This window comes from Asparagus officinalis, chromosome 4, assembly GCF_001876935.1.
Source record: "Asparagus officinalis chromosome 4, Aspof.V1, whole genome shotgun sequence".
Taxonomy (NCBI): domain Eukaryota; kingdom Viridiplantae; phylum Streptophyta; class Magnoliopsida; order Asparagales; family Asparagaceae; genus Asparagus; species Asparagus officinalis.
In genome coordinates this window covers 84,551,493-84,577,838 of record NC_033797.1, presented here as the reverse complement: position 1 = coordinate 84,577,838, position 26,346 = coordinate 84,551,493, and the positions used below count along the sequence as shown (strand labels likewise).

At 40.9% G+C, this 26,346-nt stretch overlaps 1 protein-coding gene across 1 annotated transcript; it reads left to right on the top strand.

Moving 5' to 3' along the window:
- LOC109837805 (L-ascorbate oxidase homolog) lies at positions 20,495 to 25,099 on the top strand. Its single transcript, XM_020406164.1, is given in 8 exon segments — positions 20,495 to 20,801; positions 20,892 to 21,001; positions 22,008 to 22,172; positions 22,174 to 22,276; positions 23,335 to 23,437; positions 23,533 to 24,244; positions 24,481 to 24,559; positions 24,640 to 25,099. Coding segments are annotated over 8 exon segments (1,611 nt in total). The 5' UTR covers positions 20,495 to 20,672; the 3' UTR covers positions 24,850 to 25,099.

Genomic DNA, 26,346 nt, shown 5'->3' with positions numbered 1-26,346 from the left:
CCAAAAATATTTTCAGACGCAGTTGACTACGCTAAACATTATCACGCGTGTCAAATTTATGGTGACTTTATCCATCAAGCGCCAGGGAACTTACATCCTACATCTATGTCTTGGCCATTCGAAATGTGGGGTATGGATGTCGTGGGACCAATCTCACCTCTGACTTCCAAAGGACACCGGTTTATTTTAGCTGTGACCGATTACTTCTCCAAATGGACGGAGACAATCCCGCTGAAAGAAGTCAAGAGTTCGAATGTGATTAAATTCATTAAACAGCATGTCATTTACCGCTTTGGAGTCCCGAGATGAATAGTTCATGACAACGGGACATAATTTGTTAGCTTTGGATTTTAGAGATTTTGTGATAAGTTTAGAATCCAAAGTATTGCATCTACGACATATTATCCACTAGAAAATAGCCTCACAGAAGCTTTTAACAAGACCATCGTGACGCTTCTCAAAAAGTTTGTTTCCAAGAGCCGACACGATTGGGATGAAAGACTCGGTGAATGTCTATGGGTCTACCGCACAACGGTAAGGACCCCTACAAAAGCTACGCCATTCTCTTTGGTATACAGTTGTGAGGCCGTGCTACCATTAGAAATTCAGACCCCTTCCCTGAGAGTTGCTATTGCAACTGGAATGACAGAGGAAGAAAAACATCAACTGCGCTTTCAGGAACTTGAAGCCATAAACGACAAGCGACTTTAAGCTCAGCAGCAGATCGAGTTGTATCAAGCCCGGATTTCTAAAGCCTATAACAAAAAGGTTAGAGAATGGATATTTAAGAAAGGCGATTTGGTCTTAGCCGTAAGACGACCCATGGTGATGACACACAAAATCAAAGGGATGTTTAACCCCAAATGGAAAGGACCATTTGTAATAAAATCAGTCTATTCGAATGGAGCTTATCACCTCATCGATAAAAAAGGAGACAGGCTCATGATGCTAATTAACGGGAAGTTCCTTAAGAGATACTTCCCGTAAGTCAAGGAACTTCCCGTAAGTCATGTAGCCCCCTCTTTTTCTCTCAAACTTCAGTCAAGTCAGGCTGGGGGTTGCCAATTCAGAGTGTATTTCAGGAATAAATGTTTAATTTTCCTGTTTCGTATGTCGTCATGTTAACACTACACCTCTGACGATTGAAATTTTCTGGAATTATTCTAAGTGATAATAAAGAGAATTTCGAGTTCATGCTAAGTTAACACTACACTTACGACATTTGCATTACTTTTCATTGTCCTAAATTAGGATTCAACAAGAGAGACAATGAAAGACAAAATGATATCATTTTCATTCAATGTTGTTAATTCGATACAAAGTGACGATAATTAAAATAAAAATTATACAAAATTATTCCCCAACTAAAAGCAATTCAAATCTTAAGTATCAGGGCCCATCAGCCTAAAGGACTTGAGCTTGGATTTCAACGCTGATATGTTCTTCTCACGAGCCTTTTTGACTTCTTCGGTTATCTTGCTCCTGAGTTCCTCTTCATTAGGTGCTGCTTCTGCAATCTCTCGTCGAATCTTATCGGCAGCGACGATCTCATTGCAATAATCTTTGAGAAGCCTATCACAGTGAGCAGCTAACCCTTTTATGACTTCCATATCATCAGCCAGCTGGGCATTCCTCTGTGATAGCTCAACACCCATGCGAGCGAATTCTGCTGCAGCATCCCGGATACTCATAGCGAGGCTGCCCATGTCTATTTGTATTTGAAGGTGCTCCTCACGTAGGCTGGCAGTACGAGACTCTTTCTCGTATAAGCTCTTTTGAAGAACTTCATGATGCTGTGCTCTCGAAACTCTAGCTGCAGAAAGTGCATGGTCCACTTCTTCGCCCAAATCATTGCGCTGAAGGATCGAAAGCATCTCTAATTCCATTTCCAAAATGATGATACCTTCCGTGCAGTTCGTAGTCCATAACGCATTCCCATGACTTCTGATATCCGTTAAGCTTTGAGTCAAGAGGGGTCTGAAACGCTCAAAGGGGACCTACCCTAAGCTAACAATATCAATTATAAACTGCATTTTCATTTCTAGCTGTCTAATACACTCTCTCAAAGCTCTCGAATGTGGGGGAGGAGCAGTTGGATAGATCAGACCTGTATATTCATTACGAGTAGATTGAGGAACAGCCTCGGAAGGAAAGTCTTCATGTGTACCCTGATCCTAGAGTAGAGGAGATGAAGCAGATTCTAAACCCCTAGTGGGCAACATCTCTTCGGCTCATGTACCCTTAGGAATGGAAGGAATTTTGCGAAGCACTTCGTCCTCTCTGTCAGTCAAGAGCGCGACAGGTGCAGACTTCATGGCATCCCCCATCAACTTAGCCCTCTTAGAGTTCTTGGTTGCAATGGGCTTTCGCTTGCGAATTCTTCTATCATATTCACCTTCTTCTTCAGCAGTAAGGACCTTCTTCCCTGATGATCTTAAGGAGCGAGGCTCAAGAGCGGGTACTCCCTTAATAATTTATTTAGTGGCCCTCTTCTTCAGAAGGCTCAGTAGCTGGTAACTCCTTTGGGATTTCTCCAACTCCAGCTGCTTCTCGTTCATAGGATAGATACTCCTCTATCCCCGGTAAACGAGTCTTAGTGGAACCGCTTCTCAATTTATATAATTCTTGAATCTCGCCTATGCATAAAGTGTATACATCATATTCTGGGATTCGAGAAGCCTCACTAAACCAATCGTGAAAGTCCACAACGGTGGAACAACCGGGCGGTGAATTGGGTAAGGTGAAGTGAGCGTGAGTCCCTCCGGCAGAGAAGAAGTACCATGCGCAGGCCCCTTCATACAAATTCCCAATTTGGGCCAATCCCGGGTTAGGATTTCCAACATAAAGTTGATCATATCCAAATTGCCTGGTGAATCGAGACGGCATGTAAGGTTCAATGACGCACTTCTCCCTTAAGTGAAAGACCAGATAACCCAATATGATCATGAGGAGACACCTGAAGGTGCCTTCTTCCAAAGATGACGAGACGTCGGAAAGCACATCCGTAAAGCTTGTGCATTCTTCTTTAGCTCCATCGAAGTCGGGAGCGCAACAGAAAATTTGGTAATTATCTTCCCGAGACAAAAGTTGTCGAGCCTTGACTATGTAGGTATTAGTCCATGTGGCCGACTCCAATCTCTGTATAAAGGGAATATGAGCTTCATTTTCTTCAGCAACCTCTGTCATCAACGAAGGGCAATGCAGTGCGAACCAGACCACCAAGTACGTATATAGTACTGGTACATGTGGTTTGGGAGTTTTCCAAGCTTTCCTCCCAGTAACCTTAATTCCCTAGGCGCCGACAAGTTCAGAGGTCAACGTCCGTAAGCCACTTTGTACGCAGCCTACCATAGCAGTGAGATGGCTCACTAGCCTCCCATGAGCTAATAAAATAGCTGGGTACACAACCTCAGCTAATATCGCTTTGACTGGCTTCGATGGTACTACACACCGTACCAAATCATGAGGAAGCCAGCGAGAAGAGCCACGTCAGAAATAGGAGCTGTGGTTTGGTAGTGAAAACTCTCGAATTTGACACCAGCCTCAAACCCATCTTCTATGTGCTCAGTCTTGTAAATAGCATTGGAAGCCTTAATTTGGGCCTTAACGCTTTTAGTAGAAATAGCAGCAAGTCAGGTCATGGCCTTATCTTTCTAACCTAAGTTTTGAAAGAGATAGTCCACCCATGCAGTATGCATAAGACCTCCTCCGCGCATCCCAACAACCTGAGCACATATGTGGAAGTGGCACATCAGCTCCCAAAATGTGGCATAAACTTCTGGGTGTGTCGCCCTCAAAAGAGAGAGCTCTTCAGTGGGGGGGATGAATTCTTATAGGGCATCCGACCGAATGGCAACCCCGATACCACTTGCATCTCATGGAGAGCGAAGCCTAACTCCCCTACAGGTATGAAGAATGTGCAGCTATTTGGGTTGTATCTCTCCAGCATGGTGAAGAAATTGGGATAACTTTGAACAATCCCACGTCGAGAAGCCAACACCGGGATTGTGAGACCCGATTGAGTGAGCGATTCCTTAAGTTCCTCAAGAATAAAATCCACCATCCGGGTCTACCACCCCCCCTTCTCCAGAACAAACCCATCCTGGGGATCTGAACGTTTGCACAGGGAATTCACCCTGAGCCGCAATGAACTAGCAAATGAAGACATTCGCTGGAAGTGACACTTCTTGAGCAAGATCTTTTTTCTCAAATAAGGCGAGCCTCAAACCCTTGAGTTGTCCCCCAATTTGTGTGCGATCTTGTCAACCAAATCCAAGCGACACATTTTCTTTCTCCTTGACTAGATCAAAAGTCAAACCTCGGCTACAGCTTATGTTCAAGAACTAGGAGAGTGGATACATCCTCTTTATATTTGGGAGAAATAGGAATTGGTTATTGACTCTCCGTAGTAGCTTTGAATCTTCTGCATATATAAGATTGTCATCGGCTGCTATATGATCTCCAAATATGAACGCCGGTTTAGAGAATTGATCATGGCCGGCAGGAGTCTCCAGATCTAAGTCGGTGATCAAAGCTCTAAGAGTAGAGCATAAGGGAAATTTGATCATGTGTGTTCTCTCTGAATTAGGGAAAGTGCACAACGGAATTCTTCCGTGAAGACTAAAAACTTCATTCTTGTCAGGACCGCCAATGTATCCAAAATGATGCTCCTGCGAAAGCGGCACATTCGGAAAGAACACTGCAAAGTCAAAAGCAAAGATTAGCAGCTAAAGCAAGTTGTTGACATAAATACAAAAGAAGAAACTAAAAACACAGAGGTTAAGACCCATGTGTTAAAACTTAAATACAAGGGCCAACATTGTGTTGTAAATCTTAAACGCAGGAGTTGAGACATGTGTTATAAAGCTCAAACGTGAAGGCCAAGACCCAAGTTTAGAGTTCAAACGCGGGAGTCAAGACATGCATTATAAAGCTCAAACACAAAGGCCAAGACCCACGTTTAGAGTTCAAACGTAGGAGTCAACGCTGCATTACATGATTAACACAGAGTCATAACTCTGCGTTTCCATTAAACAGAAACGAGTCATCTTCCTTGTTGTCAGAAACCCATCTAGGGTTTTTAGAAAACTTGTCAAAATAAGTTATTACAATCACCACCTACCACGGTAGGTAGGCCCACGCGACGGCGACGACGACAACGATATTCCCGCAGAAACAAGAACACCGCCGGCATCGCCGGCCGACGGCGTTTCCGAAGTACGATATTCCCGCAGAAACAAGAACACCGCCGGCATCGCCGGCCGACGGCGTTTCCGAAGTCGCTCCAGTGACCTTCTTGGAGCTAGTGTTCATTCTTCGTGGTTCCATTAGTGCAATCGGTCGAAAAAGATGTTGTTGGTCGGAGAGGATGAAGTTCGCCAAAAATCTTGTCGAAATCAAACGAGAGTTCTCGTTAGAACTAAGCCAAAAATAGAAAGAGTCGATGACTCTTGATGTGACCATACAGGTCTATTTATAATAGCCGTCAAGCTATTAAAGTGGTACGAGATTCTGGATAGAATCCCAACCATTTTCTAAAACGCAACCTTCAGCGTTTATGGATAAAGTCAGTTAAAACTTTAACCTTAACGCAAAGTTCATCTCTGCGTTCAACTTCCCAAATGCTAGGCCCAGACCGGCGTCATAAGAGTTCGTAACTTCGCATTGCGAACCTCAAACACAGAGGTCATCTTTGTGTTGCAATTCTTCCTAACAAAGGATCCACCATTGTGTTTTCAAACATCTCTAAGGTCATGAATCCTTTTAACAGAGTGTTAATCAAAACCTCTGAATCTCTTCAACAAAATCAAAGTCATTTTCAATTGGCAAATCTTTCGTCAGATTAACACTACACTTCTGATGATCATCATCCCCACAGAGTTGGCATCTAGCCAGCATTTCTCCCAATGCGATGATAATTCTGTTAAAACCAACTTATCGATTCTCATCAATAAAACGATAAGTCTCCAAAATCATTCAAATCGTGGTCTATTTACTGACTCTCCTTAGCAGAGTAGTAAATAACTAATCTATCAACTCCCTTCAGCGGAATGATAAAATTCTTAAAATCTTGTTCAAATCACAAGTATCACAATTCATCGCTCCGATGATAAATCATTTAGAAATTCTCCCTAACAAAACGCTAAGTCCCCCAAATTGTGTTCCAATCACATAAATGTTTTTCTCGTCACGTTAATATCATACCTCTGATAAAATCAACTTATCGACTCTCTCCAATAGAGCGATAAGTCCTCAAAATTGTCCCGATCATAATATCTTTCCTCGTCACGTTAATATCACACCTCTGACAAAATCAACTTATCGACTCTCTCCAATAGAGCGATAAGTCCTCAAAATTACCCCGATCACAATATCTTTCCATGTCACGTTAAAATTACACCTCTGATAAAATCAACTTATCGACTCTCTCCAATAGAGCGATAAGTCCTCAAAATTGTCCTGATCGCAATATATTTTCTTGTCACGTTAAAATTATACCTCTGATAAAATCAACTTATCGACTTTCTCCAATAGAGCGATAAGTCCTCAAAATTGCCCTGATCACAATATCTTTCCTTGTCACGTTAAAATTACACCTCTGACAAAATCCATTTTTCGACTCTCTCTAATAAGAGCGATAAGTCCTCAAAATCGCACCGATCACAATATTTTCCTTGTCATGTTAATATTTCACCTCTAACAATCCAATCCGTCTATCAATCCTTTTCAATAGGATGATAGGTCTACAAATAGTTGTTATGTTAACATCTCACCTCTAACAGTTCAAAACCCCTCTTTGAACCTTTTTACTCCTTTACATAAGAATAGCAAGTGTTCTCATAAAATCCCCAGCGGGTTAAATTTTTCCCAGAATTATCCCTAGTGGTAATAAGGAAAATTTTTGAACTCCACTCCATGTGAGAGTTCACGCTAAGTTAATACTATACCTCTGGCATTTATAGACTTCTTTCAGTGTTTAGAGCAAAGGCATAACGCAGGAAGAATTCTACTGGTCAGTCTTATTCTGGGAGAATAACAAGTATTTATCCCCAGCAGTTGGAAATTTTCTGGAGATATCTAAAATGATAATAAGGAAAATTTTCTAAATCAGACCTATCATGAAAATCTGTGCTAAGTTAGGATCACACCTCTGGCATTTCTCATGATTTTATTGCTTCAGATCAAAACATGACATATGCAAGAAATACTGAAAAACCAATATCACTTTTTATTCAAGAGCCAAAAGAAAGTGATACAAAGCAGAGCTGTTCTTATGAACAATATCACTTTTTATTCAAGAGCCAAAAGAAAGTGATACAAAGCAGAGCTGTTCTTATGAAAAAGAATAATACAAGATCAAATCAAAAGAAGCAAAAGAAAGTGATACAAAGCAGAGCTGTTCTTATGAAAAAGAATAATACAAGATCAAATCAAAAGAAGAAAGTTGAGCTTTGACATCAGAGAGTTTTTCCTCATGATTGGCCCGTACAATAGCTTCAGCCTTCCTCCGCAGCTCGTCCTCGATTTGTGCTACTACAACAGTCCTCCTTCTTCGTTCTTTCAATAGCCTGAGCTTCTTGATGATAACTTAAAAGGGTGTCCGCATTTTTGGCACTAAGTATATTAACAACGACTTCTTCATGAGATAGTTGAGCCTTCAATCTTAGTACTTCCGCCTCAGCTTCAACAAGCTTTGTACGAATGAGGTCCAGAGAAGTAGTGGAGAGCTCCAATTCTTTTTGTCTCAGACTCCTCTGCTCTTGCAAGTGTGTAACTTGAAGCTCTTTCTCAGCCAGACCCCGCTCAATTGCCTCACGGCGAGCCACTTCCTCAACTTGGAGGTCAGCAAAAGTAGACACAATCTGTGTATGAATGTCTACATGACTGAGGGCCTCTAAGTATTTGAGTTGTGTTTCTAGGTGAGAAATGGCTTCCGAACAACGTTCAAAGTATTGGGCATTGCCTACACTTTTAATTCCATTTAAGCCTACTTCTAAGAGAGACTTAAAGGAATCAAAGCGGCCCCGACCAGCCATGACAACCTTAATTACTTTCTTTGCAAGACTGTTCAAATAACCCAGGGAGATATAGCGAAAGTCAGGAGCATCTGTCAGGCTAGAAATAGCAATCGGAGATGACTCCATAGCCCTGGAAACAGACGTATCGAGATGTGGGTTGGCAAGCGACCTGGACGTAGAAGTTGCGGAAGCAAAAGAAACATCCAAGTGGGAAGGACTTGATGTCAAGGCCATCATTGCCCTCACCTGAGATGTACTTGGAACAGCTCCTGTTGGTGTAAGCGAGATCTTCAGCAATGTTGCCGGTAGAGTGGTTGTCATTGGTAAGCTAGGAAAAGGCTGCTCTCGTAAAGGAGTCGACACCTGCACAAGCTGCTGTTCCGGGGGAGGAGTTACGGTGGTAGTCTCAAGAGTGGGTGAAACTGCACACAAAAATGGTCGGAACACGGAAGGAACGTGTAGAGGAATTCGAAATAAACTAGGCTTACCAGTGATAGAAAAAGGGATATGAGCGGATGCTTTATCTGATGCAACTTTAGGAGCATCGTCAAAAGTTGTGATGTCGTCAATGGAATCATGCTCTTCATCCTCTTCATCACCACTTCTGACGTTATCAACATCAACGCTTCCACCACCTTCATCGCCATCAACGACATCACCAGTCGAGGAGGCTTCATAATCCACTTCCTCTTCGTCATCACGTATAGCAGAAGACTGGGGAAGACTTGTGACGGTAGACGATTTAGTCATGAGTCTCGTTGTCGGACTAAGACTTGAATCGCCAGCCTGTGGCATTAGTACTGAAGGAGGAGGGGATGGATTCTCTTCAAGGCCCCTTGGTTCTAAGTCAGGAGCCCTAGGAGAGTCTACTACCGGAGTAGATTCTGCATCTGTAGTCATTAATTCACCCTCTTTGTCCTCAGAAGGATGGTAAGAGGAAGTTTCACTCGATAAGGCGGGACCACTTAAACGTAGCCCAGCTCTGTGTGGTAGGCTGCGACTGAAGACTCTTGTTGTTCTTCTCCTTCTGCAGCATTGATAGCATCACCATCAATTTTGTTTCTGCTGGCCTTTAGCAGGAGGAGACTCAACCATCAACTTTTGGTGAGTCCGCTTATTGTATTGACCAGTTTCATCTGCTAAAAGAGTCCTCTTCCCAGCTGCTCGTGTTGTGGGAGTATCAACCACTCGGGGTTCTTCCACCGAAATAGGCGCAGCTGCTTTTTCCTCTTCTTGCCCAGCAGATGGATCCTCGAAAGATAAGTACTCGTCAATCCCTCTCAGAGAGATGTCTTAGACCCCCTCCTTAAAGTATACATACGTCTGATTTCCTTCAGACAAGATGTATTCAAGTTATAGCCGGAGATCTGAGAAGCAGCAGAATACCAATTGCAGAAACCCATTGAGGTATAGGAGTTGGGCGTCTTATGGGGGAGCTTGAAGATAGCCCTTGTGCAACCAGCCACCGAATAGTACCAGGCCCTTGCCCCTTCATATGGATTGCCCACAATCGTCAGTTGAGGTCGAGCATTCCCGACATATAGCTAGTCATACCCAAATTGTCGATCAAACCTATATGGTTGATAAGGCTCAATGAAGCACTTGCCACCCTGCCTGAAAATCAAGTAGCCCGGCCTAATGTAGAGCAGCCAACGGAAAATACCCACATTCAGTTGAGTGAATCCGTTAGGACCTACCACATCCTGGAATGTCGCTCCCTATACCCTACCTTCAAAATCGGGGAAGCAACATAAAATGTGATAATTAGTGTCCCGTGACAAGATCTAGCGAATCCTAACCATGTAAGACCCCTCCCACTTTCCAGATTCCAGTCGTTGTAGAAGTGGGATGAATGAATCCTCTTGAGGAGAAGCCACACTCATCAATGAGGGACAGTGGGACACGTACCAAGCCATCAGATAAGTATAAGGCAGTGGCACTCGGGGATTTGGAGTTTTAAAAGTCTTGCCTTCGCCAAACTCCACCTCCATAACATTAACAAAATCTAGTGCCAATTCGCGTATCCCGTTCTGTAGGCAGCACACCATGACAGAAAGAAGGTTCAATGGCCTCTCATGCGCCAAGAGAACAACTGGATAAATCACCTCAGCAGCAAGAGCATCAATTGGCCTGGTGGGAATGACACATTGCTTGAGCCACTACATCAGAAATCCCGCTAATAGTGCTATATCTGAAATAGGGATCTGAGCTTAATAGTGAAAGCTTTCAAACTCCGTGTGAGCAGGGAAAATGTCCTCTTAGGCTTCATTCATATAATGGGAGGTAGCAGCATCGATTCGAGTCTGAATCTCCTCCAAAGTGCTCACAGGCAGTCTAGTCACAGAAGCTCCTTTATTAGTCAGATTCTGGAAAAAGTACTCTGCCCAAGAGACTTGCTTTACGTCACTTCCTCAAGCCCCCGTCTACTGCATACAAATGTGGAAGTGACACATGACTTCCCAAAGAGTGGAGTAAACTTCGAAGCTGGTTTTTCTCAAAATTTTGAGTTCCGTTGATCCTGGAACAAATTCTTCATATGGTAAATCCCCGAGAAGAAGACCTGAGATGTCATGCATCTCGTGAAGGGCGAAACCCAATTCCCCTACCGGAGTAAAGAATGTACAAGTCTCGGGATTGTATCTTTCCAATATGGATAAGAAGTGATAGTGGCTCTGGATGATCCCGTATTTAGTAGCCCTTATAGAAATCTTCAGCCCATCTTGAGTAAGGGGTGCCTCCAACTCCTCCAAAACAAAATTGGTCATTCGGGACCACCACCCTGTAACCGGAGAGTGAACCTAGCTAGGATACCTAAATCCTTATGCGTGAAATTCCCCTTTCTTCGCAATAAATCTCTTGACAAAAGTATTCGCCGGACTAGCTACTTCACCGACTGGGTATTCTTTGGCAAACAAGCCTGGTCGTAAGGCTGTCACCTGTCTGTTATAACCCACTGTGCGAACCCCTTAGAAAGTCAAAGTTCCAAGGGCAACTCTGTCCTGTTCCTTGACAAGGTCCCAATCCATGTGCCTTGGAATAGAAGCACACTGGAAGTATGATATCGGGTACATCCTCTCCATGTTATGCAAGAAGAGGTGACGATCCCCAACTTTCCTTAGCCACTTGTAATCCCCATCATAAGCCACACCCATTTCAAAGTCAACGAAATCCCTGAAGAGGAATGCTGGTTTGACGAACGATTTACAACTTAGACTCTCAAATTATCAATGTCCGAAGAGTTAAAAAAGAAGCCTGAAGAATCGCTTCAACATGGTCTTTTTCGGTAATACGGAAAACCAGGAGCTCTTGCCGTAGATTGAACGTCATATTCTTATCAACACCACCTTCATGACCAAAGTGATGGCAGAAAGGAAGAGGCTCATTGGTGTGGCGTACTGCAAAACAAAGAAAATAATCAGTCAAGTGCAAAAGCAAAGGACAGACGCGGAGGTCGAACTTTGCGTCAGTAAAAACAAACGCGGAGATCAAAACCCTACATCAGCAAAATAAAACATGGAGGTTGAGCCCTGCGTCAGAAAAAAATTAAACGCAGAGATTGAACCTCGCGTTATTAAAATTTTAAGCACGGAGGTCGAACCCCCACGCTTCAAATTTCAAACGACAGAGTCCTAGCCCTATGTTATGTCATTGAAACGAGTTTCCTCGTTGATTCGAAGTTTAGAACTCGTCACAGCAAGTTTTACGACCATGAAGGTCATACTTACCATCGACCAAAGGGAACTGAGGCGGCGGCATGCCCGCCTGAACCACAGCACCGCTGGCCGGCACAGACGGTGACGAGCTTTGGACCGCGATGACGACGGGCTTAAAGGGCCGAGAGATGGTCTTCTTCTTGGGTGCCATGGATTTCGTTAGATGGGGATGATGAACAGTATTCGCCGAAGATGAAAACGAAAATCTTCGTTGCAAATTCAAGGAAGAATGGAGAAGAGTCGAATGACTCTTGATTTGACCTCTATTTATAGACAATTATGAGCTGTCAAATCGGAACGAGATTCTAGGCTAGAATCTCGCCCAAACGCGATTTTTGCGTTTGAGTTAGTTGAACTTCCGAACGCAGGGCTCACCCATGCGTTCCAATTCTCAAGCGCAGAGTTCACCTACGCGTTTTGAACACCACAAAAGCAACATCTCGACAACCGAGGCTACGACATAGTTTTAAATAAATAAAAAATTTTCAACAGTGGCCATCAATGTGACCAAAGCCGAGAAGAAGCTGGCGTATGACAAGCAGCTATGCAGCCTCTTGGATGAGTACAGATAGGTTACAGTCAACGATGCTAAAATCGTCAAGCTCAATCCGTCATACAACTCATTCTCCTAAATGGCTTAACATTCCCACTAAGATTAATGAAGTCAAAAGCTGCACACAACTCATTCTCCTAAGGCCTCGTTTGGTACGCGGGAATGAGGTGGAATAGAATGATCATTCTCACTTCTCATTCCTTCTTACCAAGGCCTCGTTTGGTACGCGGGAATGAGGTGGAATAGAATGATCATTCTCACTTCTCATTCCTTCTTACCAAACACACCCTCTTTTTTGAAGTTGGACACTTCTCATTCCTTCTTACCAAACACACCCTCTTTTTTGAAGTTGGAATGCCCATTCTCACTTCTTATTAATTCCCACTTTATGTGGGAATGAGCATTCCCAATGAAATGATAGGGAATGGACATTCCCACTTAAATGGGAAACAATAAAATATATAATTTTAAAATACGTCCATTCCCACTTCATTTTATAAATTACACCCAAACGTGAGAATGAGAATGACTATTCCATTCTCACATTAATTCCATTCAATTCCTTCTTCCATTCCATTCTTATTTGAGTCCATTCCCGCGTACCAAACGAGGCGTAAATGGCTTAACATTCCCACTAAGATTAATGAAGCTAAAAGCTACATGTCGAGTGTTCATCAATGCCCACAAGAATTCTCTGGATAAAAGAATACACCTCATCGCAGATTGAGTGGAGTATCCCAAGGACCTAAACAAAATCCGAAGAATACACCTTATCGCAGATTGAGTGGAGTATCTCAAGGACCCAGATAAAATCTGAAGAATACACCTCATCGCAGATTGAGTGGAGTATCTCAAGAATCCAGACGAAATCTGAAGAATACACCTCATCGTAGATTGAGTGGAGTATCTCAAAGACCCAGACAAATTCGTTGTCATCATCATTCTTATTTGGTTTATCAGCAATGACTTGGGCTTTTGTTTGTTTGACTAAGTTCATTGTCACCAAGACACAAAAGTTATATTGTTTGGTTTAAGAAAGCAGAATCGCGACATTCTGGCAACCGGGTTCGTGATGTCTTCTAATCAGACGAACCAAGCAGCCAATCCATCAAATTTCAGGATCCAAAATATTCCGAAAATTCGTCCCAGTCAACCGCGAACTTTCCAAAACTTTAAAGGGGGTTCTGTAGGCTGTCTAAAAATCATAATAGATAGCTAATCCCCGTCAAGTTTCATTGATGGGAGTTACAATCCGACGACTTCTACATCTCAATGATGAAAGTTACAATCAGATAACTTTCATGTCAACAAATGAAAACTGTAAATTGAGGACTTTTCATATAGATCGAGAAGAGTTATAATTCAACGACACTTCCGACAACTGATGAAAACTCTATCCAGTGGTCTTCACAATCAACTGTGAGAGTTATAATCTAATGACTTCCACACCCCACAACAGCTAAAGCAAAGATTACTGAACAATGGTCCTTACAACGCTCTATAGAAGAGGTTACAAGTCAACTAGCCTCTTCTAAACGCGCAGTTCATCTTCGCGTTTTAATTCTTAAAACGCAGGTGACCCCCGCGTTTCTAATCCTCAACAAACAAAACGCGGGCAGCCATCGCATTTTTCAACATCTAGCGGATATCCAACTCCGCGTCTCCAATCTAAGATGTGGAGTTAAGGTCTGAAATGCTAATTTAGGCATTTGACTGATTCAAACATGAGTCAAACGGTTTCAGAACCGTTTTTTCCATAATTTGAGGAAATCACGTCCACTTAGGAGCGGATTAAGGGGGTAGTTACAACCCCTTATCCTCCTATAAAACCTCAAAAAACTCAACAGAGAAAAAAGGTTCGGCTTTAGGAGATTGGTGGGTGAAGAAGAGATCGGATTTCTCACAGAGAGAGCGTCGGTTGATTCTTCTTAGATTGTCGGAAACAGGAAGATCTGATCTTGGAACATCTTTCAGCAACAAACAAATCCACTTGGCTATTAACCGAATTTTTGGTTCTAACAACTTTTTTCACAGATTTTCAACTCACTCTGAGTTCTTAAACTCATTAAAAGTTCTCCATCAAACTTTCCACACAAGTTAATTGTGCCCGCGAGACAAGATGGTCGGATCGTCAACGAAGAGCAAATTCGACGCGAGCATTCGAAGGAAGCACTCCATCGCTACTGTGAAGAACCTAGAATTAAATAAAGGGGAGAATCCAGATTATTCTCCTCTCTTTTGTAATCAAAATTCAAATTATAATTAAGATCGAGAGAATACAAGTCAATTTTCTTTCGTTTTATTTACTACAAAATTATCACCAAACAGGTTACAATTTGGAGCGGAAGGTGACTACAACGAGACGCAGGACAAAGGAGTTGTTTTCGATCAGATGTCGAGACCAGATTCCTAGCAAGGCCAAGTGGTTCAGGAAAGAAGGAGGGGCTTGCGAGTTCCCTCAGCTATAGTTCTAACTTGAACGGGACTTTAAGTTCCTAAAGGGGAGAGCCATGATACGGGTGTATCTTCTTCCTTGCTTCAGGAGCTTAGTGATCCTCATGGGAGCTTGAGGATAGATAATTCTCATGGTATCTTGAGAATAGAGACGTGGACGAAGTCATTGAAGGCGACAACGTCGAAGAGTGCAGGAAAAACTGTAGGAAACACTTTGGACTTCCAGCGGTCGATTGCACTTGACGTCGTGGTTAACCGCGAACATGCACAACTCAGGAAAAGTCTCTGGACTTTTTGCGATCGACCGCAACATACTTTGCGGTCGACTGCCAAAACCCTATAGGCGATTTTGATCTCGGTCGTTTGCCATGATCGATCGCGATGGGTTCTGCGGTCGACCGCCAAACCCTGTAGTCGATACTGAGTTTCAGTCGTTCTTTCCAATCGACCGTATGTGTCTCTACAGTCGATCGCGAGCCGTGCTAGGCCAGACTTCCAGTTTCCTGTTCGCTTTAGGTTTTGTGTTTGATATATATTAAAACACGACTTTTCTAGGATTTTCTAATCAGATTGTATTCAGAAAGGAGATCATGAAGATTATTCTTTGATCTAGAGAGATTGTGAGAGAGAGAGATTTGTAATCTATTATTCCTCATAATCTAGAGAATGTATTTTTCTTCGACCAACTCAATTCTTGTGTGTTTTTTTTTGTCTTCTTAACAACCCACTCTTGATAATTCCACGATCAAGGGTGCTCGTCCGGCGACTCGTATCAAATTAACACTTAGTTATTTACAGGCTATAACAATATCTGATTTATGATGCTTTGTATGATAAGTATGTTGAGATGTTAGGTCAAATTAAAAAGCTTGCTAAAAAGTATAAAGTTGTTGCAAAATTTAATTCAAAATAAAGGAACAATAATAAAGTATTGACTGGTAAATTTAAAAATTCTTCTTTAGAGTTAAATACATCTAATAGTGTAAGTGAAAATATCTCATTTGAGTGTATATAATATTCCATGTATAGAGATATAAATTTTAATTCATCTAAGCAACTAACTGAAAAATCAAGTCAAATAAAAAAATTAGTTGCTAGGATAAATAAGCTTTTATGTGGGTTATGTTCTAAACCAAGAATGTTTAAATTTAGATACATTGCCATAATTTCTAAAGATGAACAATTTAAGTCCAAAACTGTTTATTTGAAAAAGGCCGTGAAATTTTTTTTCATTAGGCTCTAAAGATTTAAATATGATCCTTTCCAATCAAAAATTTACAAAGCCTAAAACTAAACTTAGTTATTAATATTTAGAAAAATATAATAAGTTTTAACACTTTTTTGTAAAAGAAAATAGTTTAACTCTATTTGCACCCATTTCTAGTGCTTCTTCTACTATTTTCATTTCATGTAGTATAATAGGTCATATTTGAAAGAATTATCGTATGCAATATAGAGTTAAAGTAGTTAAGTGGTTTGGGTACCTGAAGGCACAATTACTATCTAACATGGACTTATGTGGATATCTAGGTCACACATTTCTGCTTTTTTATAGGTATGCAGGAAGGGTAAGGAGAAAGGCAATATCTGTTTTAGTTTCTCAAGGCATATTCAGGATATATGAATTTGTTATTTAGTTTAAACAAGAAGAAAAAAGGGATGAGAAGTTATTGGTACATGCAAAGAGGATCTTATCGTACAAGTAAGGTTTTATTGCAAATGTGTAACTTGCATAAACATTTGTTTCAGCAAATCTTCTTAAAGGGATAAGTAAATGTATATTCTATAACCCTTTCATGTTATATGTACATATTTTGGATTTCTGATTATTTGTTTTTCTTTCATTTTCTCTTTTTAGGGTTGTTTTTAGTTTTTTTTTTTCATTTTTTATCAAAAACAAAATTAAAAAATCTTTTTCTTTCTTTTTACTTTCTTTAAAAAACTTTGGACTTGCCTATGTATATGCTTTTAAAAAATTAATTTAGATGATATTATCTTTCTGGTATGTAGGCTTGATTATATCACACATGTTCACATATGATTTTTCAATCTATATGTATGTATTTCTAGACATAATAATGAAATGATGATTAAATGACATGTTATTTACATGATATATTTTATGCAGTAATTTAGCACACCTATTTCTATAATTAACATGTTATATTTGGGTAAAAGATATTTTTGGTTATATCATGTGTTTTTTAGCTCATTCTTGACTTGACTAATGCACAAATCTTTATTGTTATATGTACAAAAAGTGCATTTATCTAAAATAGCAATCAAACAATAAGAGTGTATTCATTAAAAAATGATCAAACATTCACACCCTTGTGAAATTCATAGAAAATTGAATGTATTTGTTAAAAGAGGGTCAAAGATCCAGACTCATAGGTTTGTGTTTGTGCAAATCTCAAAGGGTAGCCATCTTGTTCTGAATATATTTTATATTTAGAGATAGTGTGAATCACCCACCAAACAATATCGTTCTTTCTCTTACATCCTATATGGTTGAGGTGATAGGGCGACACTTTGGGCATGATAAGAAAAAGTGAGGGATTCAAATAGAAGTTATGACCAATATCTAGTAGCTATAGCTTTTATGTTAAAATTAGTTTCTAACATCTATTTAAATCCTATCAACTCTAGATTGAGCATAATTTCTCCCTAACAAATGGTATCAGAGCTAAGGACATGGTTCATGTGATTTAAAAGAAAAAAGAAGAATATGTAGTACAATATAAAGTCCAAAGGTGTTGGGAGGACCCGTGGATGCCTACAGGAATAATACAGTTTGGTTAACCATCACTAGTTAAGTGGTGGAAGATCCTACAAATGTTTCATAGCCATGTGCTGGATGCATAGTCTCGTTAGCCCACTAACAAAGTTGTGTAAGCGTTAGTCAATTGGTTTAGCCCACAAGTGAAGCGATAGAAAAGTTAGTGAATTACATCTGGTTAGTCCATTAATAAAGTGGTGCAAGAGTTAGTGAATTGTTTTAGCCCATGAGTGAAGTGGTTGAAAAGTTAGTGAATCTCGTGAAAGATTGAATTGTAGTTAAAAATTAAACTATAATCACAAACTAAGGGGGATTTGGTGAGGTTATTAATATGTGAGTATAGTCTCACATTGGGTATGATAAGGAAAGTGATAGATTCAAATACGAATTAGGGCCAATACCTAGTAGCTTTAGCTGTGGGGTTAAAATTAGTTCCTAACATCTATTAAAAGCCTATCAACTCTAGATTGAGCCCGATTTATCACCAACAGCATGAATGTAGGGGGAGCATTGCATATCATTTTTTTCATAAGAGTGTTTTTGTGCTTGTTATTATTGTTTATAATACATGTGTTTCGGTAATTTAAAATCCAAGTCTGTTATTTTAAAATGGAGAGATTGTTAGGATGTAGTCCATAATAACTCTTGTTTGAGTAATAACAAACTCTTATTTGGTACTAATAATTATTTGAGATGATATAGTATAAGTGGATACACGCATAAGAAGTATATAAAGCGAAACGATGTGAAAAGCAGCTCAAAAGCTGATTTCAGCATCCTCACCATCGATAGTCCACCGTGACTCATCGATGACTACAATGACTTATCGATGGTATAGTTATAAATTAATATTTTCCCCAAGAGAGATTTTCATATCATCGATGGGACCTCTCAAGCATTGTCACCATCGATGATTGAGAGCCACAGTTGATGGTAAAATTGACTGATTGTAAAATTTTAGATGTAATCACAACTTTTCGTTATTTTTTTAATATCCAACCTCTTTCTAGGATATCTCTTTCCTGGCCTTTTGGGGACTTTATATTATTGAAAGAGAGAGAAGAGGAGACATCTGACTCTTAAATTGAGAAGAGATTTTATTGAAGGTTTTGACCCCCGGAGCCTCGACAAATTCTCACTCGTCGCACTCAAAATCTTCTGATCGTTTAAGTGAGAAGAGTTTGTAAGAGTTAGGGTGCGATCACTCTTCACACACAACATCTACTGATTATTTTAGTGAGGAGAGTTTGTAGGAGTTAAGGTGCAAATATATTTAAATCATGGGGATCACACAATAAACCTAGCAGGTTTAATAAGGTAATTTACATATTCTAGGGGTGCAACTGGACACCTAGGCATGTGTACGAATTCGTCTCTGCTCTCTCCTAAATTTTGAATTTTTTCTCTCATAAATTTTTAATTATTTGCAAATTGCATGTTGGAGGGTGGGGGGGGGGGGTGTTGCTGTTTTGTTGTGAGCACCCCCAAATTTAGGAAGGGTTTAGTGAAACAAACGAAGTTCAGGAAGGCTATGTGCAACAGTCCCAGAGTTCAAAGGGGTATTGTGAAATTAACCCAACTATTTACTCCTAGTAACGGTTGGGTGTTACCGGGGCCGCATGTTTTCTCCGTGTAGGCGCCGTCACGAGCTCCACCGAATGAGGGAAGAAGATGCAATTCCCCCATGTGAGCTGTCTGGTCCCACTTAATACGACTAGAAGAATCCGCAAACCCCAATTCATCAAAAACCGAACCAAAGTGCAGCTCCATCATGTGTGGGCCCCCACTCTCAACCCCCACCATCTTTTCACGCGGCATCCGGTTTTGGGTTCCTATTTAAAATTTTGGGTTATTTCCATGTTAGTCCATCACATTCTTTCATATTTTCGATTAGTACTTAAATTAGCGAAATTGATTTTAGATCCCAAAATCATACAAATTGCTCAAAACTAGTCCCCTTAGCCAGGAACAGAACTATCTCAAAACTATCGGCATGCAAGTAGGCCGTTCTGCTCCACACAAATAGGAGGTGTAATTTCGAAAGTGCCCCTTACTAATCCCATGCATGGAATGGATCTACTCGCACACATGCTTGTGCTCTAAAGGAATCTAAATTTCAAGACAACCATTGTTGACTGATGAGGGTTCTCCTTTAACTTTTAACTTTTAACTTTTTAAAATTAGCATTTCCATTTCAAAATCCATTCAATCTGTAAACCATGGTTGGTTTAGTGTAAAGTTTAGCCGTGAGTATGTAATAACCAAACTATCCTCACTAAATAACTAACCTCCCAGAACTCCATTAGTGGAGGAACTTGAAGCTGAAACCATAGTTAGAGAGCTTAAAATGTGTTAGGTTAAAGAATCTACATTTTGAGATGACCTCATGTACTAGAATCACGGGGCTCTTAAGATTGCATGAGACTGTTAGAACAATGGAGGTGGGGAAGAAGAGAATCACGAGAGAATGAATGTGTTCAAACGGGTTTGAGTTTTTATACAAATGAGCTGGGAGTGTAAATGAGCATAAGTTAAAGAGGAGCATCATATTTTGTCTCAGTATTAAAGAGGGTATAATTTGTATGTTAAAGTTAAAGAATTATTCCCCTCAATTAAGGCACGTGCTTGGTACATTTACGTGGGTAGTTCCGATCAACAGATATCATTTGGAGACCTAATAATAATTTCAATAAATTGAGGTACTATGCTCGTAATAAGAAATATGTGATGGGCTAATACAGAAATGACCCTTGTCCGATATATTCGGACTCCCTAGGTTCCTTGCACCCGGTCAATCATACCTCTTCATGGATACGACAGAAAAAAACATCGTCCAACTGTCCTCTATAACACCACGGCACACGATACGCAGAGAGTCTCCTGAGGCACATCATAACGGAGCGCGTCCGATCATTTTCTTTCCCTGCTGTACCGCGCCAGAAGTGTATAAATTCGTGTACGCGCAGGCGATCCCTTTCATCATTTCCTTTTGTGCCCCCTCCCCCACTCCTCGCCCTTAAACTCGAACCCCATTCCTCCCGTCATCTTAAGGGGGGGAAAAAGGAGGGAAGTTAGAAAAGCGGAGAAAATATAAGATAAGAGATCTAAATAAAGAGAGAGAGAGAGAGAGAGAGAAAGCAGAGGAACCAAGAAATATGCAGGCGAAGGCAGCGGCGCTTGCTCTCTTGTGCTGTTTATCTCTCACAGTCGCTGACGATCCGTACAGGTTCTTCGACTGGGTCGTCACCTTCGGAGACATTTATCCCCTCGGCGTTAAGCAGCAGGTAGTTACCGACTCTAAAATCCTCTCCGTTTATTTCCTTGCGGGATTCATTAAATAACGGGGTCGTTCTTGAAATTTGTTTTATTTACAGGGGATTTTGATCAATGGGCAGTTTCCAGGCCCGGACATTTTCTCGGTCACTAATGACAACCTCATCATCAACGTTCACAACAATTTGACGGAGCCCTTCCTCCTCTCATGGTAAGCGTTCTGTGCTTATGAACCAGAGTCAGTTACGTATGGTTTTGATATTATGATAACTGCATTAATATTGTAGAGATCTCTTCGAGCCCTTTATCTTGTAAACCTTTTGGGGGTAATCCCAACTGAATCCAAGGAGTCGCTTCTTTACGAAGATTTGCTTAGAAATTTGTTAGAACGCGCAGCAGGGCTTGTGCTTGGTAAATTCTTAGTTAAGAAATGAAATAATTAAAGGCGCCGCTAATTTCTCATTAGATATTAAGTACACGTATGCATGTCAGGAAGTGGATCCAATGACTACAACTGATCGACCAATAGAATTCGCTCTTTTTAAAAGTAAAGTTTTCACATGAAATGGCTGGCTATGCTTCCGAAGATAGATGGTTGCTTTTCGCTGACGACGACATAAAACCTCCTCTCCCATACACACGGCATCACGTCAGTGTTAACGCACATGCGACCGACCATTTACACACATGGAATTATTAATCAATAGTGTCATCTTTTTTTTTTTCAACTAGAGATCCAGTAAATGAGTAAAAGAAGAGTTGCTCTTTTTTCCAACTTTGACAAAGATGATGAAGCATTATACGTTTTAAATTTGGATTTTCTCTCCGGGAAAAAAAAAAATTTAGCGATAGGTCACTATTTTGGTTACAGTCATGTTATGCACCGGACGATTATTAACTTATTCTGATCAATTTTTATACTTGCAAATATCTGAAATTATATGATGCTCATTATTTACGAAAGAACTCTACTTTTCAGTTACTATATACGAGCTAACGATTACTATAAACATTACCCAATTGGTTCTCAAGTTTTTCATTATTAACTCCAAATATATATGTTATTTAGCAGCAAAACCCTTTTTCTTGCTCTACCACTTCCAAACCGAAGGGAACCAGCAGGGGCTAATCAATCGTTATCGATTCATTTCAAGAAAAATACCTTATTTTGTTCTAGCTACAGACTACAGAGTATTTAATTGATGTTTTCTGAACAGGAACGGCGTGCAGAACCGCAAAAACTCGTACGAGGACGGAGTACTGGGCACCACATGCCCAATCCCCCCGGGGAGAAACTTCACCTACAAACTTCAAGTCAAGGATCAAATCGGCAGCTTCTTCTACTTCCCCTCAATGTACTTCCAAAAGGCGGCCGGAGGCTTCCGGCCTCCGAGTCCTCAGCCGTCCGAGGATACCCGTCCCCTTCGACGAACCCGCCGGAGATTTCACCGTCCTCGTCGGCGATTGGTACAAGACCAATCACACGGTAACGATCTCAAAACTTTTAATCAGCTTGGATTTAATTAATTTGGTCACGGACGCTAGAGCGTGGGGTCGGTCGTAGTGTCGGTCATGTTATTCTCGTGTCTTGGGTTGGTTAGCGTAGTGTCGGCAAGAATCCAATCGGATCACGGTTGGATGCACGATGGAATTGAGAAAGGAACAATCCAACCTGGCACTTGACTGTTTGTGGTTATGTACGAAAGCTTTTTGCTTAATTTTTTATAAGAGGCGGGGACCCGTGGGTTTGTGGTTTATGAATCCAACACTTTGCCTTTTTGTATCGTTTAATTTTTAGATTGTCTGGTTAAGAATAAGTAGGTGCAATTTGAGGGTGAGCGATGAGAGTATGTTTTTAGCTAATCGTACTCGAGATCTAATTAAAGTTGGATTCCCTCCAAAACAATAAATAAATAGCTTGAATAAATGATCACGAGATGAGGTGGGGGTGGGCTGAGTAAATGCGCCGCTGTTGTCATAAGTTACGCAGTTGATTGCGCTGCATAAATCTCATGGGTTGGCTTTGGCTTTATTCGTCAGCCATGCGTATGCCCACACTCTTATCGAATCGGATGTGAAGTCCTACCTTTGAATTAATTAAAGCTGACAACAGGGGTACATGGGCCATCCTTAACAATTTGGGTCCATTTTTAGACCCTTTCGATAAGATATGATTCCTTTAATTAAAAAAAGAGAGAGAGAAACTGTAAAGCAACGTCCAATTGATGCTCAAAATAATTGAATCATAATTTAATTAGGGTTAATTGCACATAGTCATAGATTTCCTATAGTGCTGCACTTTATGACTTTTTACTTTTATAGTTTCAATTTGGCGTATGGACCTAGTGGACGAATAGACTCGCTGGTTTCACCCGCGGGTAATATTCGCAAAACTTTCACACATGATAGAGATAGCAGTGGGGGAGATTTTCATAAGATCTATGTGCAATTAATCCTTTCATTTAGTTAAAACAGCTCAAAATTTGATTGAATCTTGTCCAATTTTACAGACTAATGAAATGTTGGCCTTTTCTTCTTGATCAGACTCTAAGACAAAGATTGGACGGTGGTCACAAGCTCCCTAACCCCGACGGCATTCTAATCAATGGCCGTAGCAACAACGGTGCTTCCTTCACCTTTGAACAAGGTACTTACTCCACTGATCAAAACAGTAACCATCCAAACTATCCATTAATCATCGCATCATCACACACTAACGATCCTTCAAATTTCGTCCCATAGGCAAAACTTACCGGCTCCGCATTTCCAATGTTGGCCTTCAGAACTCACTCAACTTCAGGATCCAAGACCACAAAATGATACTAGTCGAAGTGGAAGGCACCCACACAATGCAGACCGTGTTCTCCTCCATCGATGTCCACTTGGGCCAATCGGTCTCCGTCCTCGTCAAGGCCGATCAGCCTTCCAAGGATTACTATGTCGTCGCCTCCTCCCGCTTCACCTCTACCGTCCTCACCACCACCGCTGTCCTCCATTACAGCAACTCGCAACAAAGGGTCTCCGGCCCAATCCCTGGTGGGCCTACAACCCAAATCGATTGGTCCCTTAACCAAGCCCGAGCCATGCGGACCAACTTGACTGCTAGTGGGCCGAGGCCTAACCCACAGGGCTCGTACCACTACGGTATGATCAACACGAGCAGGACAATTAGGCTGGGCAGTTCCGCAGGACAAGTTGATGGAAAGCAACGTTATGCGATTAACAGCGTGTCGTTTATTATGGCCGACACCCCGATGAAACTTGCCGACTACTATAAGATTCAAGGGGTTTATAAGCTGGGGAGCATTCCTGATGCCCCGACGGGCCAAAGAATTTACAAGGACACCTCGGTCATGGCTGCGGATTTCCGAGCGTTTGTGGAGATTGTGTTCGAGAACAAGGAGAATATTGTTCAGTCGTATCACATCAATGGCTACTCCTTCTGGGTGGTCGGGTAATTTCTCTCTATAACCATTGAGCTAATTTACTAAAAATCATATTGCATGTTTATGTGTCATCTAGTCATAATTGCAACATTAATGATATATGCATTAAGGTTTATGATATGTCAGATATTTCAATGTGTGATATTTCACAGAGGGCCAACTATAGGATTTTTTCCCCCCAATTCATTATTCTAATTCAATTAGACATGTAGGTTGCTAATGTTCATAATTTGACCAATTGCAGAATGGATGGAGGGGAATGGAGCCCTGCTAGCAGAAATAATTACAACTTGAGGGATGCCGTGAGCCGTTGCACGACCCAAGTAAGTATTCGGGTCTAATCAGATTGGATTTAATTTAATTAGGACGAGAAACTCGAGCTAAAAAATTAACTCTTTTATAGGTGTATCCGAAGTCTTGGACTGCAATCTACATTGCACTTGATAACGTCGGAATGTGGAACGTAAGATCAGAGTTCTGGGCTCGTGAGTATCTTGGACAGCAGTTCTATTTACGGGTTTACTCGCCGGTGGAATCATTGAGGGACGAGTACCTAATCCCGATCAATGCACTTCGTTGTGGTCGGGCTTCTGGTCGCATGACTCGCCCTTAGTTTTTCTAAGTGGAGGAAGATGGTTTGCTTGTTTAATTTTTATTGCGAATTTGTTTGAATTTGAAGGATTCTTTGGTTACCAACTCGGTAAGGGTTAATATTTAGGGATAGAGAAGGGATAGAGTGACCTGACTCGGGTCACATTCTTTTATGGAGGGAAGCCAACTTATCAAATGTATTTTGTGATGTGTACCATTATTATATATTCTATCAATTCGAACAATAAGATATATTTCCATTGAATTTGTTTGAATGGAGTGTACATTCAATCTAGTGTTCAAAGCATAATGGTTGCTCCAAAGGATCTGTTGCGCGTTGGCGGAAGCGTGCTCGCAAACCAAACACCCACACGAGTTGGCGAACAAGAGAGAAGAACAACCAACGAGTGCAATTCACAAACGAATGACACAAACCAATCACAAACATATATATTTACGTGGTTTGGTAAATTGTCTACGTCCACGAGGAGAGGATGATGAGTTTTCACTATATGAAGGAGAAAACAATGGTTTACAATCACTCAAACTATCAAAAAATAACCCTAACTAAAAAATCTCACTCCCTCACAATAATCTCCCTCTCAAAGTGTTCAAAAAACATATTTTTCTCTCAACAAATCTCTTCTAAAACATTCTATATATATAGAAACCCTAAAACCAAAACAGGATATGAATCCAACAATTCTAAAACCAAAACCAAAACAGACTAGGAATCCCAATAATTCTAAAACCAAAACCAAAACAAACTAGAAATCCTGGTTGGCCCAATAACCTGCTACCCAACAGGATCTGGTACTGCGTATTGTTTGGTTCAGAAATTGCTTTCATTGACGAATTCATTACAACTTTGGGCGTTATAATAAATTCAAAAGAAATAGTCTTTTTATAAGACTCTTACACAATCAAAATTTAAAAGTTACAATAATCTCCTCAAACAAACACAACGGACGTTTATCTCCCGCTGCTTGCGTGGGATCTTGGCCTGTGACGGGGACGTTGATATCCGTGGACTACCAAACGATCAGATCGATCCGGAGCTTCGTTGATTCGTAAAGGAATCAAGAAACCGAAACAATTATCTCGGCAACAGCGAGATAACCACTCTTCTCAAGATCACCGTAACAGGGTAATCTCAAGGAAAAGAACCGGGTACTGTAGATCTGACAAACTCTTCTTCTTTATGCTGAAGAACTCGATCCGATCTCCTCCTCTCTCCTGAAATTCGTACTCTTTCAGTCTTCAATTCAGCAGGGCTTCACCGACGCTCGAGAATTTGAGATCTGTGCAAATAAATGCCCTAGGACTGTATTTATAGGCTTTGGGACCTCCATTTTTGGATAAGAACGGCCGATTTACTCTTATCTTCAGTTATAACCACTTTATCACATTCTTGGATAACATTGGATCAGTTGGAACAAATTCAGACGGTTAACGATCGAAAAACAGCTCAAAAACAGCTTTTTGGGGTCTGGGACACTTGCGGTGTCTCGGCCACGGT